We start from the raw sequence: 16,040 nt of genomic DNA, 5'->3' as shown, positions 1-16,040 counted from the left end.
CGGCAGCTCGATATATTGTTTAACCCCTTAACGACCCCGGGCGTAGTTGTACACCCCCAAAGCTCGTCCCTTAACACAAACGGGCGTACATTGGACTGCTATAATGTGCTATACATCTCTGTTCATCGGCACAGGGGGTGGTTAACCCCCCCGTACCAACGATTGCTGCTATAGGCTGATCAATTCATATCAGCCGATAGCAGCTGAAAACAGCTTTCTGGGTTATCGGTGACGCGGAAAACAATGGCGATTGGTGCTGTCCGAGACAGCACCAATCGCCATTAGTGACCCAGCAAAAGATGGAGCCAGTGCCACCCCCACGATCGACGTGATGGGCCGGCCAGTACCGCCTGGCCCATCACGCGATTAAACAGTTTAAAAAATGTGTCCCCGGGTTCTGCACCCTTCAGCTAGGTAGCTGAGGGTTGCAGAACAGGTGTGTGTGGTGTAGGTGCACCATAGTCACCTGATCTGGGCGTCCCGAGTGAAGATCGGCGGTCCCGCGGCGTCCTCTTCTTACGTCGTCCAACTTTGGCTCCTGTCGGCTTTTCAGGCTCACTCGTCATCTGACTTCGGAAATCTTCGGCTCTTCGGGCTTGTGTAACTTTGGCAATCTTCGGCAGCTTCGCTCTACTGCACCCTAGCGGCTGATCAGTGTATATTATACATTGATCAGTTGCTTTGGGGTAAAAAGAGTGTTTTTTTTTTCTTGTTTCCAATTTCTTTTTTTTCTTTTTATGCATCCTAATGTCATTAAGTGCTGATCAGCATTGCACGTAAGTGCGCTGCTGATTAGCAACTCCTCCTTTTGGCGTATGGGTTTCCCCCCCCCCCTTTTTTTTTCTATATCCTACCGCCACTGTCTGCTGATAAGTACCGCGTAATAATATGGCATTTATCAGCAACTCCTTTCCTGGCGTAGTTTTTTTTTTTCTTAAAAAAATTTATTTATTATTATTTTTATTAAAAAAAATGTTAAAAACATTACATTACACTACTCTACATGAAATAAAGTTTTACACTAAACATTTACATACCCCATATACTAATCCCCATATAAAAATAGCCCCCAGTGGTTTACGCTATTATTGCCTCCGACATTGAATCAGCCAGTAAGGATGAATTGGGGGATTCTTTTTTCCTCCATTCATCCTCATCCTCATCATCCAGTGACGTGTCTGGGGGTAGCGAAGTGTATGCCGCCCCCCAGACACGTCTTTTCCACCAGTACCTTCTCAATAACAGATCACGGTATGGCGTGAAATTCTACAAAATCTGTGAGAGTACCTCAGGGTACACTTACAGATTTAGGGTATGTGCACACTGCGGAATGGCGAAGGATAACCCTTTGTGCTTTCCACAGCTGGCACCCGCCGGCAGACTGATGCGGGCGCATGCGTCTACGCCCGTGGAATAGACTCCATTCTATGTTCATTCTTTGGACAGAGGGCGGAATCCGCCTGTGCATAGAAAGGGAGTCTATGACACGGGCGGAGACGTGTGCCTGCATCAGTCCGCTGGCGGGTGCCAGCTGCGGGATGCGTGAAGGGTTATCCTTCGCCATTCCACAGTGTGCACGTACCCTTAGAGTGTATGAAGGAAGGGATATCCGAATCCAGCCCCCAGAATGCCCCCTCATTCTCGGAGTTAGTGGGAAGATCGTTCGGGAACTGATCTTCCCACTGCTGGATAAAGGTTACCACCCGTACAGGAATAACTTTTATACCTCTTCCGGTCCCTCACTGCCCGAGCTACTGTAGCTTGTGGCACAATCCGAAAATATCAGAAGCAGTAATAGAGCCCTAATATTTAGCAGCCATGGAGCGGACCCAGCGCTTCTGGATATGAAGGACCCCTTATCGCACTAGGGCAACATTTCCCAGATGATGTCCCCCACACTGGAAAACAGGAGACACCAGAAGAAGTGCAGAATGTGCCGTAACATGGGGATCAGGAAGGACACCATTTTCCAGTGTGACTTCTGTCCCGATCACCCTGACTTCTGCATACAGGATCGCTCCAAGGCGTACCACACGTCATTGGAGTTCTACATTTTCTAAATTCTGTCCCTTATTCCTATTTCAGGGGTCATGTTGATCCAGGGATTATTCTGATTGCCATTATGGAGTCCGGAAGGAATTTTTTCCCAGTGATGAGGCTACTGTTGTCTGCCTTACGAGGGTTTTTTGCCTTCCTCTGGATCAACACAGGTTGAATTTGATGGACACCTGTCATTTTCAACCTTATAAACTAATAATTGGCCTAATTCCCCCAAATAAATTAAAAATTGTCCCTTTCCCCAACTAAATAAGTATGGCCGCCATTCCCTTTAGAGGCTTGCCATGATGCAATTACAAAGCCCTTGTGCTGCCAGGATGGTAGAAAACCCCCATAAGTGACCCCATTCTGGAAACTACACCCCATAAGGAATCTAACAAGGGTTGCAGTGGGGATATGGCCCCCTGGTGACGGCCACATTTGTGCTGTGAAAATGAAAAAAATAGTATTTTCTATTTTCACAGCATATGTTCTACATATGTGCCCGACACTAGTGGGGTCCATATGCTCATTGCACCCCTTGTTAGATTCCTTATGGGGTGTTCTTTCGAGAATGGGGTCCCTTGTGGGAGGTTTCTACTGTCCTGGCAGCACAGGAGCTTTGTAATTGCGACATGGCCTCTATCCTCCATTCCAGCCTCTAAATGGTGCTCTGTCCCTTTGGTGGCTTGCCCTGTGCCCATATGGCACATTATGTCAACATGTGGGGTATTTTCGTACTCAGGGGGAATGACCCTACACGTTTTGTTTTCATTTTCTTTTTTAACCCCTCGTGAAAATAGAAAAAAATCAAGGCTAGACCAACATTTAGTGTAAAATTTTTTAAATTTTTACACTAATCATTGATCTTGTCTTAATTTTTTAATTTTTTACAAGGGTTACAAGGGATTAAAAGATTTAAAAAAAAACACAAAATGTGAAGAGAAATTTCCCCTGAGTATGAAAATACCCCATATGTGGACAAAAAGCGCCATGCGGGTGCAGGGTAAGCCTCCAAAGGGAAGGAGCGCCATTTGGCTTTTGGAGACTGGATTTGGCTGGAATGGATTTCGAGGGCCTTGTTGCATTTAAAAGGCCTCTGTGTTGCCAAGACAGTTGAAACCCCCCACAAGTGACCCCATTATGGAAACTACACCCCTCAGGGAATGTAACAAGGGGTGTAGTGAGCATATGGACCCCACTGGTGACGGGCACAAATGTGGAACAATGTGGCGTGAAAATTAAATATTACATTTTTTACACTATAATGTTGGTTTATCCTTGAATTTTTCATTTTCAGAAGGGGTTAAAAAAGAAAAAAACACACAAAATGTGTACAGCAATTCCCCTGAGTCTGTAAATACCCCACATGTGGACAAAAAGCGCCATGTGGTCGCAGGGCAAGCCTCCGAAGGGAAGGAGCGCCATTTGGATTTAGGAGGCTGGATTTGCTGCCAAGACAGTGAAAACCCCCCACAAGTGACCCCATTTTGGAAAATACACCCCTCAAGGAATCTAACAAGGGGTGCAGTGAGGATATGGACCCCTTGATGACGGGCATATTTGTGCCGTGAAAGTGAAAAAATGAAAATTTTACCTTTCACGTCACATTGTTCCACATTTGTGCCCGTCACCAGTGGGGTCCATATGTTCACTGCACCCCCTGTTAGATTCCTTGAGGGGTTTAGTTTCCAGAATGGGGTCACTTGTGGGGGGTTTCCAGTGTTTTGGCAGCATGAGGGCTTTGTAAATGCGACATGGCCCTTGAAATCCATTCCAGTGAAATTCAGCTTCCAAAGGCCAATTGGCACTCCTTCCCTTTGGAGGCTCGTCCTGCGTCCCCTTGGCACTTTATGTCCACATGTGGGGTATTTCCGTACTCGGGAGAAACTTTGCTACACGTTACACACTACAAGAGGGGTGTAGTTTTCTAAATGGTGTCCCTTTAGGGGTGTTTTTTATGTTTTCCCACCCCAGAGCCTCTACCAACCTGAAGTAGTACACACAGCGGAGTCCCGCCTCGGCCGCTGAATGGCTGAGCTGCCTTGAGATGTCACCTCTCATGCGGCAGCTCACACCAGGAAGCGGCTGCGGGACGGGTGTACCGGGGCGGCGTGATCCAGGACCCGGCACTGGAACCGAGGAGGTAAGTGACCTCCACCATCCATAATCACCCCCTCCCCGGCCATAGCTTAAAAATACCCCAGGGCCGGAGTACCCCTCTAATATATTTGCAGTAAAAACTATTCAGCTACAGATTATCCTCTTTTTAGTAAATCTGCCTTATCCTATTTGAATCTGGAATAAATTACTGAAAATGGAAAACTATTTTATTGATTAACTCTGATACAAGCATTGGCATTACATTGGATTAGTAGGTAACAAATCCATCATGAATAACAGTCACTTCTTACAGGGAAATGTTTCCAGGGACTTTTAACGGGGTATTTTGGTTTCAGTAAATAAATGTTATACTAAGTTGCACAGTTTTCTAAAAATACTTTCTTTCAGCACGATAATTCATGTCTACAGGTTTGTGTCCCCTTATCATCTCCTAAAGTTTGGTTAAGGATTCCGATTTCTCATGATACGAATTTAACACAAATCTTTGATATGGTAGTAAAACAGACTACAACACACATCACGATTAGAGATGAGTAAATTTACAGTATAAACAAAGCGATGCCCTTCATTAGTTCGGTAGTGCACTCATCAGCCAGCTGCCTTTGAACGCCGTGCCATGCCGTTCCGCGTGTCGGGACAGACTATTCCTACATGTGGGGACACCAATTACCATATTTTTTGCTTTGTAAAACACCTGACTATAAGAAGCACCCCTGGTTTGTACAACTGAAAACAGGGAAAAAAATATTTCATCTTAATAAACTTCCCTGGTTGTTTAATGTAGTGAAGGGGGTCAAAGTTTATTGAAATCACAGGGTCACTTTAACACTCTCCATTAGAGTACATTATAATTACACAGACACAGCTCTACAGCATACTCAACAAACACCCAGCTTTGCTTCATCATATACACCCAGCTCTGCTACACCAAAATACACACCCAGCTTTGCTACATAAACATACAGACACACACAGTGCTATTGCATCAATGTACAGACACATACTTTCACCATACACAAATAGCTCTGCTGTATACATACAGACAGATACACAGATAGACTGAGAAAGACAGACACATACACAAATATAATACAGATTGTCCCTACTTACAGTATTTACAGGGAGCCTTTCTCTCAGCCATATGACTAATCACATGATTGTGACATCATTGAAGGTCCTGCAGGTTCTTCAGCTCCTGTTCTTGGTATGGCTTCTACATGGGTCGTGACTAAATTCCATACCGTAAAGTGACCTCACTGGGTGGGCACACAGCTCTCCAGGCAAGCCCCCCCCCTGGACAGATTTCATTGGCTGCTCCACTCCGGGCTTCCTAGCAGCCAAAATCAGACCCTAACGGACCCCCGACCCTAATACGAACGTTTACTTTTAGGGTTAGGGTTGGGGGTCGGATTAGGGTTACTACAAACATATTACTTAACTATGCCCTGCCAACACAACAACCCTAACCCTCGGAGTTGGTGTTAATCAGCAAGGTTAGGGTTAAGGTTGGGGCTGTGGGGAGGGTTAGAACATGAGAAATCAGTGGGACGTAACCCTAACCCGACCCCCAACCCTAACCCTAAAACTAAATGTTCGGATTAGGATCAGGAGTCCGGCAGGGTCTGATTTTGGCTGCTAGGAAGCCCGGAGTAGAGCAGCCAATGAAATCCGGCCGTGGCGGGGCATGTCTGGAGAGCTGTATGCGCACACCCATCGAGGTCCCTTAACGGTATGGGATTTAGACACTACCCTTCTACATGCAGGAATCTGGAGGGGGTTGACATCACATTCAGATTCTTCTCCTGCAGGTAACTGATCTCAAAGATGGGTGTCTGGCAGGAGAGGGAAGAAGACTGTGCAGCTATCAGTAGCTGCACAGTTCTCGCAGCAGTTGAGCACAGGACTGAATCAGCACTTTGCCCAAACCTTAGGGAAGTAGTCAGAACAGTCTGACGAAACGAAACGAAAAATACAGTAAGTTTAATTTAATTTATTTTTTTACATTTTTAATCCTCCTAAGGGAATTGAACATACAATATCTTGATTTCTTATACAGTAAATTGGCTAAATTGGCTGGGATCTCTGACTCTGGGGTCACTGACAGAAGCTTTCAGCTGCAGACGACACATATATTTCTGAATGGGTTATCCAGCGCTAGTAAACCCATAGCCACTTTCTTCCAGATACAGCACCACTCTTGTCTCCAGTTCAGGTGTGGTTTGCAACTAAGCTCCATTCACTTCAGTAGAATTGAGTTGCAAAACCTACACCCAAACTGGAGACAAGTGTGGAACTTCCTCTGGAAGAAAGTAGCCATTTTTTTTCCAACGCTAGTTAACCCCATAATGTACATGCATGTCACAGGACGTAAAAAAGATAAATATTTTCGAAACATACAGTAATCTTGAAAACCAAGAGGAATTAACACTGAAAACTATATAACTAATAATCACACAAACAATAACTTCTATGTACTGAATTTAAAATACCCCTTTAAATAGTCCTTTCAGCTACTACTGTATGAAATCGCATTCACGTAACAACTTAATGTCTGTCATGGAGATCTTCAGCGTTTTCATTAAAGATTCAAAACAACAAGTCTTCATCAACGTCATCTGTAAAATAAGGGGATAATAAATATGTTTATTTCCTTTGAACATTTTATTATACATTAGGCTATGTTCACACAACGTATTTTTTCGTATTTCTACAGCCGTAGTTAATACGAGAAAATACGTTGGCCGGGTGTCTATGGGATCCCGGACGGAGCGTATACACATAGACCTGTCAGTTTTCTGCGCCGCTATTCAGTGGCCGCAGAAAGCCCTGTCAGTGCACACTATGGAGCGAGGGGCTGTGGCTGCAAGCTTTGTAGCGTGCAGTGGGGAGTCCTGATGCGCATGGCACGCATCAGAACACTGCCGACCGAAAGATCATCCGGCCGGTATTGCAGTACTGGCCGGGATAATCTTTTAAGAGACCGGCCGCTCTGTGACCCTGCCGGGTCACGGAACAGCTGGTCTCCTACGACATGTGAACATGGCCCTATACTGTATATGGAACAAAGAAACAAATTCATCTAATGCACAACGGCCGAAAATATTTGACATGTCAATTATTTCCACGGCCATTGTTTAATACACTTGTGAACCACAGCCGTTCTTTGCGTTGACTTTGCAATGCAACACATTTCTCTATGACTAGAGCAGACGTTGTTTTAAGTGAAAATGATGTCCGTTCTTGTCATTAAAAATACGTTGTGTATACATAGCCTTATACTGTCTGCAGATCTTTTTACCTCTATGGTAACATAATACAAATGACACCTTGTGTAGACTTATTCTACAATCATATCTCCATCTGCCCCCTACTTTTTGTTCACCTATCGAATGTATGGCAGCAGGAAGTATAGGATGAATGGAAGAATGTTTATAGTCAAAAAAAGAAAATAGTTCTTATAAAAACTATGCCCAAAGATGATTTTTGTTTAAATGCACAAACACAATTAAAAGTTGACATAGCTTTCTATACCAGATATTGGTTTGGACTTTCCCCCATATAACACATACCTTCCTTGATTCCAAAACAGTGGCACCATTCCCACAGAGAGATGTGCCTGTCATTGTTGGTGTTACACTTTTGTAAAAACGTATTCACACAATGTTCTATTGGGATGAGAGGTGCTCGAAGGGCAGCCAGCTCCGAGTGTGTAAGCATCCTAAGGAAGAAATCCACACAAGGGTATTAAACTAAATAAACAAATGGTAATCTCTTTGTTATTCCCTATTATGTAAATACTGTGGATAGGGCAAAACTAATCCAGATAGGAATTCCCCTTTAAATTTTCCCTGCAACATAGGTAGATTTTTGCCTTGCCTTGATGTTTAGTCTTCTCTGCTCCCATTAGATTTGGTGTAATAAATAATTTCATCAAATAACAAGGTCTTTAGGGTCCTTTTACATGGCCCGACATGGGACCATGCAAGGACTCAGAGAAGGAACGACTAATCGAGCAGCCGGACTGCACAAACAATTACTGTATTGTTCGTGCGGCCATTTAAATACTTACCTGTCCTTTACATGCTGATCAAGCTGGTAAAACTGCCAGTGGACAGGATAGATATACATGTGGTAGTTTTTTTGAAAATCTTTCACTAACAGCTCAATGTCATGATCGCCTTCCTGCAGTCGTCTCTCATTCTCATAGATTTTCTTCACCTAACAACGGAAAGGGTTAACAGTATTAGTAGTCACTCTTTTCCCACAGCAACCAATCACAGCCCAGGTTTTATTTTACCAGAGCTTATTAACATATAAAAGCTGAGCTGTGATTGGTTGCTGTTGGTTTCAGGCAGCTTGATGAATCTGGGCCCATGTCATGATACGCTAGAGTACATGAAGTCGCTGGCAGATTCTAGACCCAAGGTTGTGAGGGTCCTAGGTTTCAAGCTGCTTCTGTCCAGTAAACATAGGAAAAATAACATATGCAGGTTACATTTGCAGTTCTAAACTAAATAGGATAAGACGGAATATATAGAGGAAATATATAACTGCTAGGATCCCTGTGATCAAATGATCAGAAGAATAAAGAGTCTGTGTCTATATGTTGCAGTGAAATGATAGAATCCAGGGATTTGATCAAATCACTAGGGATTGGATCAAATCCCGGGAAATGATGGAATGAACGCGCCGTTCCATCATTTCCCTAGGGATTTGATCAAATGCCTAACCCCTTTCGGGAAAATGACGGAATGAATGATCGAGGAGTTGCCCTGCTCTATGTTTGGCGGCAGAGGCGGACGGGGGAGTAGAGCAGCACACCTCCCCAGCAGGCAAATGGCGGAGGGGGGGGGGGAACTTCCAATAGGCATGCGGAGGCGGACGGGAGAGAAGAGCGGCAAATCTTCCTGGCAGGCATATGGCGGCGGGGCGGACAGGGAAGCAGAGCGGCACACCTCCCTGGCAGGCATATGTGGCAGGTTGGACGAGGAGCAGAGTGGCACACCTCCCGGCAGGCATATGGTGGCAGGGTGGACGAGGAGCAGAGTGGCAAACCTCCTGGCAGGCATGCGGCGCTGGGCGGAGGTGGAGCAGAGCGGACAGGCCGGGGGAGCAGGAGGCGTGTAGCAGGGGAAATGAGCGGAATGGGGAGCAAAGAGACGGCGGAGGCGGACGGGGAGCAAAGAGACGGCGGAGGCGGACGGGGAGCAGAGCAGGCTGGGGGGAGCAGAGAGGCGATACGGTAAGCAAATTCTATGTCGCAGGGGGAAATGATAGAGTTCATTCCATGAAAGGGGTCAGTGATTTGATCAATTCCCTAGGGCATGGGTCTCGAAACTGCGGCCCTCCAGCTGTTGCAAAACTACATTTCCCATCATGCCTGAACAGCCAAATCCAAAGCTTTAGCTGTCCAGGCATAATGGGAACTGTAGTTTTGCAACAGCTGGAGGGCCGCAGTTTGGAGACCCATGACCTAAGGAAATGATGGAACGGCATGGTCATTTCATCATTTCCCGGGTGTTTGATCAAATCCCTGATTCTATTATTTCACTGCAACATATATATTATACATAGTGGCTAGTGCTGCAGATTAGTTCTAGTGAATGAAAATGGTAAATAAAATATTGCTAAAAAAAGAAAAGGAGGGAAATTGTCTCACCTTGTTTTTCTGCTTCTCAGAGAGAAGTCCGGTGTTTTCCTGATCCCTTTCATAGAGCTGAATGAGAACGTTTTTCAACCAATCTCTCATTCTGAATGGAAAATGTGCGAGTTCATATTCTGTGCATGGAGGGATATCTGCGAAAAATGCAGAATCTTATGAAATAACTCTATGGAAATAGGTTTTAAAGGAATCACATTGCACCTGTCAAAAGTCAACTTTCTGGAAGCCTCACAGATTTTGTAGTCAGTACACCAAAACTAGAAACAGTTCTGTCTCCGAATTGTCTTGAATTCTATAATCACATCAGAAAGCTGCAGTACACGGTTATGTTCACACACAGTACAAAAAAAAAAAAGAAAAAAAGGCGTCCACTTTTTCTTTTAAAAAATACATCCGTTATTACAGCATTTTAATTGCCCTCAACAGAATGCATTGAAGTCAATGGCATGACGGTTGCCTAATGCACACACTGTCAAAATAATGATCATCACAATTATTCGCAGATGTCTTTTGCAAACAACGGACGGTATTTTTTAGATCATTAGATTATTTTTTACATAATTTATTTTTAGCATCCTTTCAACAGGAATTTTAATTAAAGAGAACCTGTCATTCTGGCACAGAACCCATCCGACCCCCTGATACTTACCCTCTCCTGCTGGTCAGGCCAGAGAAAAATTGCCGCCCACTCAACATGTAAATTAGAAGAGATGAGTTTAAAGGGGTTATCCCTTTCCCTCTACTGTTGTCCCCAGATTGGGTGTGGTTTTAAAACTCAGTTCCATTGAAGTAAATGGAGCTTGATTGCAAACCACACCTGAACTGGAGCCAACAGTAGGAGGAAAAGTGGCCATGTTTTTGTAGCGCTGGATAACCCCTTTAAAGGGGTTATCCAGTGCTACAAAAACATGGCCACTTTCTTTCAGAGATCTCACGACTCTTGTCTCCAGTTCAGGTGCGGTTTGCAATTAAGCTCAATTCAATTCAATTGAACTGAGCAGCAAAACCCCGGCCAAGCTGGAGACAAGAGTGGGGCTGTCTCTGGTGGCCATGTTTTTGTAGCGCTGGATAACCCCTTTAATGTGCATAGGAAACCACTGGAGCAGTGATTTCCTATGGACATCGGACTCACCTCTCATTTACATTGAGTGCACAGACGAGCGGGCGGTGATTTCTCCACAGTGGGAACGGTATCAGAAGCGGGACCAGCAGGAGGGGGTAGGTATCAGGGGCTCTGCCCGAGGTGCCAGGTTCCCTTTAAAGACACACCCAAAGGGTCATTAATCCACCTGAATTAGAATAATGTAACCGTGACCGTCATTGTAATGACAGGTGGCCAAAATGCAAAATTGTGTCCGTCATTTTGAACTCAAAATGACAGACGTCATTTTAAAAATTGATAAACAGACAAGAAAATACGTTGTGGGAAAAAAGTCCTTCACTGAAATGTGTCAAGATACCAGTCCAGCAGACAATATGCCGACATACTCAGGATATGCCAATATGCATTGTATGTCTCACAGGAACATTGTCAGACATCTTACATTTGCATGGACCTTGATAGTCCAAATGAAGATGATTTCCTTCCTTGGTGCCTTCAAGCAGGCATTTATTGCCAAATAGGTGACAGACACTTGCATAAGTTTTGTTATCTGTCCCACAAACCTGAAGTTTAAAGAAAAGAAAAAAGTCATAATCAGTATATGCCCAGACTCTTCACAGGGGGACATAAACTCCTATTACTTTTGCTGGTGAAGATTAAACAGTTATAAATGTGGAGAATATGGTGCAAAAAAAATCTTTTGCTATGTGCTTACGTGTAAGCACATAGCAAGAGACAACAGCTGTATGTCCTGCAGAAAGTGGTGCTCTGACACAGTGCTCTCTGCTGCCACCTCTGTCCATGTCAGGAATTGTCCAGAGAAGTAGCAAATCCACATAGGAAACCTTTCCTTCTCTGGACAGTTCCTGTCACAGAAAAGGGTGGCAGCAGAGAGCACTGTGTCAGACTGGAAAGAATAAACCACTTCCTGCAGGACATACAGCAGCTGATAATTTCTGGGAGACTTAAGATATTTAAATAGAAGTAAATTATAAATCTGTGGCACTTTCTGACACCTGTTTATTTGTAACTTACAGATCTATAAGCTTTTGGTCCGACAGCATCTTTGCTCAATTAGGATGCCTGCGATCCTGGGTGCATAGTTGTGATCCCGGGAATCTGCGGGCAGGATCTTCCAGGAAATTCAAGATACAGTCCCTGGATTTCCAGGGAATGTATCTCGAATTCCCTAGAAGATCCCGGCCGCAGATTCCCGGGATCGCAACTATGCACCCGGGATCGCAGGCATCGCACTAGAGTGAGCCGCTTTCGCACCGAAAGTCCGAAAGTTCCGCTCATCTTTAGTGTTTACTGCAGACGTCAAAATAATGAACATGTTCATTATTTTCAGACGTCTTTTGCAAATAGCGGACGTTTTTTATTAGTTGTTCTCACACAGTTTTTCTTTTGTCACCGTCCTTTCTCCGTTTTTACTATTAAAATCAATGGACTTTTCATTTAATCCGCACCCAAAGGCCAATTAGTAACCCCAAACTAGAATAATGTACAAACATTAGTCATTGCACTAAGGGGAGACCAGGCTGCTAAATGGCATCCGTTATTTAAGCCTCAAAATGATGGATGTTATTTTAAACGGAGCTGTGTGAACATAGCCAAAAAATGCTTTGTTTTATCTGAATCAACCAGAAGGTATAGTTAACTTACAAGATCATTTCTGTTACCAGGTAAACAGAGGTCCGGGTCTTGACAATCACAGAAAGGGTTCCCATGTCCATCAGTCTTACAAATCTTCCCTCTTTTACAGTGAAAATTTATACATGGATCTAAAAATATAGATCATGTTAAATAATGAACAAACTTTGCACCTTTTATGTTGAAGATCATTTTTCTCTGCTCTGGAAAAAAGCCTGGCTAGATGAGAATGATGGCTCGAGATCACCCCCTTCTGGCCTTTCCTTGATATCAATGGCTACCACTAGAGATGAGCGAACCTTGAGCATGCTCGAGTCGATCCGAACCCGAACTTTCGGCATTTGATTAGTGGTGGCTGCTGAACTTGGATAAAGCCCTAAGGCTATGTGGAAAACATGGATATAGTCATTGGCTGTATCCATGTTTTCCAGACAACCCTAGAGCTTTATCCAAGTTCAGCAGCCCCCTCTAATCAAATGCCGAACGTTCGGATTCGGATCGACTCAAACCCGAACCCGGTTCGCTCATCTCTAGCTACAACCCATGTCACACAGATAAATTGTATCCATCCATATTAGTTGAACAGATAAGCACAAACTGATGAACAAACTGATTGCAGGATAATGAGTTTTTTTTGTTTTAAAAAACTGACTTTTGTCCATCCGTTTGCTTTAGTCAGCATCCGTTTGCATATTAGTTTATTTTTCTTCTTGGTTTTTCACTTCTACGGCACATGCTCAGAGAAAAAAAAAGGATGAAAACCGATAACTGATAACCGATGTGTAAGGAAATACCTTCTGTTTAAATCTCTCCTACTTGACTATAATGTAAAAATAAACCAATAAAACTAAAGTGCACTTTCCGTATGTGTTCCTTTTTTTTCTTTATTTTTTTTGGATGGACAAAAAATTTGCGCATGCAAATAAAAATGGAACACTGACCGATTTGATGAAAATGGAGCACAACAATAAAAACAGAATTGTGCCGGAGGGTATAACATTACGGTAGTATGAACCTAGCCTAACCCATTGTTTTTTTTTCCTTCTAGTTTTATGTTCTAAGTCTTGGGAACAAATCTGAATATTAAGTATTAGCTACTCACCAGCAGAAAGGTTCATAACATTTATCTCTAAACGTCCTCCTTTAGCAGCATCGATACCCTCGATAAGTGGAGAAAAAAAGTTATTCAGAAATATAAAAAAATTATACTTTCAGGCTATGTTCACACTGCGTATGAATCCGTCCGTAGTGCAAACCACGGATATACGCACATAGTTTTGAGGTTGATGCATTCGCTTGAAAATATATGATATACGCCCGCACAATGCACACTACGTATGAGCTTACGGCCGGATCGTATACGGCGCTGTGAAAAATGAACAAGACCATTGTTTGAGGACGGAAATGTTCCAACTCACGGCCGTGGATTTCCATGCGGTCCCGTACGAAGTACTTATTTCAGCCAAATTGAGCGTGATTTTTTGATCCAAAAGGTTCTGTGTGGTTTACGGGGCTGGGCGAAGATTGCCAAATAAATGACCTGCCTCATATCGCTTCGAAACAAGCTAGGGAAGCATAACTGTACTACGGGCGTATGTGCACGGTTCATACGCATCCGGCCGCATGTCTATTTTTTCCCATGCCCGTAGTTTTAGCCGCACATGTACGGCGGTGTACGATCTACGGACGGAATCATACGCTGTGTGAACATAGCCTTAAATGGTATTCAATTACATACGTACTATATGATCCTGGTGACTTACTAGGGGTTTACTAGAGTTCTGGAGAAGGTCAGTACTAGCTGTATCCGCATTTCCATCATTGCGGTCAGCAGAAGTCATGTCACTGGAGTTCTCAACATCTGGGACATCACCTCTTTTCCTGTTATAATTTACTATGCTATGTGACTGCTGGTTATCCTGCTCTTCTGTAGCAGATTTCTTTTGCTCTGTTATGGGATCTCTAGAAATGTTTCTTGTCTTGACTCCATTCTCCTCTTTAATCAAATCCTCCTCTTCTCTAGACATCTCTGAATCATTGACATATGTTTGCGTCATGTTGGTCGCACCTTCTTCTTCCTTAATATCCATCATATCTCCTGGAGATGGTTCTTCTACATCCTCTTGAGTATCATTATTGATCATTTCCTTCATGCTATCCAGATTGTGAGTAATAGTTAAAGTGTTTTGCAAAGTTTCATCATCTGTTCTTTCTAGAATATTTGTATACACTGTGCTGCTTTCCGTGACATCTTGTCCATTTTCAGTGTTGGTTTTTAATGGAAAATTTTCAGATTTTTCCAAAAGTCCATCATAGGAAAGGCCCAGACTTTGCTGACCATTGCTTTCAGACTCTTGACTTTCTGATTTATTTTCTTCTTGCATTTCAATATCCACGTCATCTATCACATGGTCTCCTTCATTGATCTCTTCAATCTTTGAAACACTAGTTTGGTTATCTTTACCACCCAAAGGAGATGGCACATTCTTACCAATGGCCATATTGAACAGATTCAGAAAAGATTCTATTGAAAATGATCCAGGCTTAACTGTGAAATCTTCTTCTTGCTCATCGGGGCCCATTTCATGTTTACTATGTATGATACGCTTCGTATTAGATTCCATATCAGTCATGGCATATTGGTCGATTACAACTTTTTCTTTCTGCTCCTGTTCCTTCATGCTTTCATTTAACTAAATTATAAAGAAGTTTAATAGTAAAATAAAATTTAAAAAAATACTTTCATGTAAACATTTTGCATTGTTTTTAAGGTGGCTCTAATTCCTATTTATTTATTTATTTAATCAATCGTTTTTTTATTAAGATACTCCAACATAGCATCTCTTACAAAACCTTCGAATAGTTTACCCACAATAGATGTTAGACTTACAGGCCTATAGTTTCCAGGATCACTTTTTGAATATTGGTACCACATTTGCTTGTGGAACAGTCTCTGTCATTATGGAATCCTTAAATACTAGGAATAAGGGTCCCTGGAACTAGGACCCGAGCAGAAGAGGAACTGTCCAGAGCAGAAGAGATTTGCTATAGGAATTTACCCCTGCTCTGGACAGTTCAAAGGAAAAAAGGAGTGAGTTAAATGCATACCTTTACCCCAGGTGTTATGTCTTGCATCACTGTTACTGATGAACTCTACAAAGATCAACAAAAAAATTGTAAACTTTTCACAGTAATATTACACTACTGTTCTTAAAAGCAATAAGTTGTAAATTATGTTCCAAACAGCTGACACTTATACCTGTACTTATACCTGTCTGTGCTTCCAGGACATAGTAAAATGCTTTTCCTCTATAGTACAAAAAGTCAAAGAGGCTTTCCCAAGCTCCTGAGGTGCAGCAAGCTGTAACACCTCCTTACTCCCCCTCCCATCCCTGACCCTGCTTGGGTCAGGTGTCAATCAAGCAGGAAAGGATTCCAGCTTGCAGCCTTTGGGAAAGCCTC

The 16,040-nt window shown here is 43.2% G+C and overlaps 1 protein-coding gene across 1 annotated transcript in view; it reads right to left on the bottom strand.

Annotated features, from left to right (window-relative positions):
* Positions 1 to 6,206: 6,206 nt before the first annotated feature.
* Positions 6,207 to 16,040, bottom strand: part of SPARCL1 (SPARC like 1) — a 75,194-nt gene continuing 65,360 nt past the window's right edge. Inside the window, exons 3-11 of the mRNA XM_069978270.1 lie at positions 15,687 to 15,731; positions 14,342 to 15,271; positions 13,681 to 13,738; positions 12,591 to 12,709; positions 11,368 to 11,488; positions 9,821 to 9,957; positions 8,231 to 8,379; positions 7,731 to 7,879; positions 6,207 to 6,776 (exon numbers count right to left, since the gene is read on the bottom strand). Coding sequence (XP_069834371.1) covers positions 6,748 to 6,776; positions 7,731 to 7,879; positions 8,231 to 8,379; positions 9,821 to 9,957; positions 11,368 to 11,488; positions 12,591 to 12,709; positions 13,681 to 13,738; positions 14,342 to 15,271; positions 15,687 to 15,731 — 1,737 coding nt within the window. The 3' untranslated portion in view covers positions 6,207 to 6,747. The remainder of the gene's footprint in view (positions 6,777 to 7,730; positions 7,880 to 8,230; positions 8,380 to 9,820; positions 9,958 to 11,367; positions 11,489 to 12,590; positions 12,710 to 13,680; positions 13,739 to 14,341; positions 15,272 to 15,686; positions 15,732 to 16,040) is intronic.

Source organism: Dendropsophus ebraccatus, chromosome 7 (genome assembly GCF_027789765.1).
Source record: "Dendropsophus ebraccatus isolate aDenEbr1 chromosome 7, aDenEbr1.pat, whole genome shotgun sequence".
Classification (NCBI taxonomy): domain Eukaryota; kingdom Metazoa; phylum Chordata; class Amphibia; order Anura; family Hylidae; genus Dendropsophus; species Dendropsophus ebraccatus.
The sequence above is the reverse complement of the archived record's forward strand: the minus strand, read 5'-3'. Positions and strand labels throughout refer to the sequence as shown.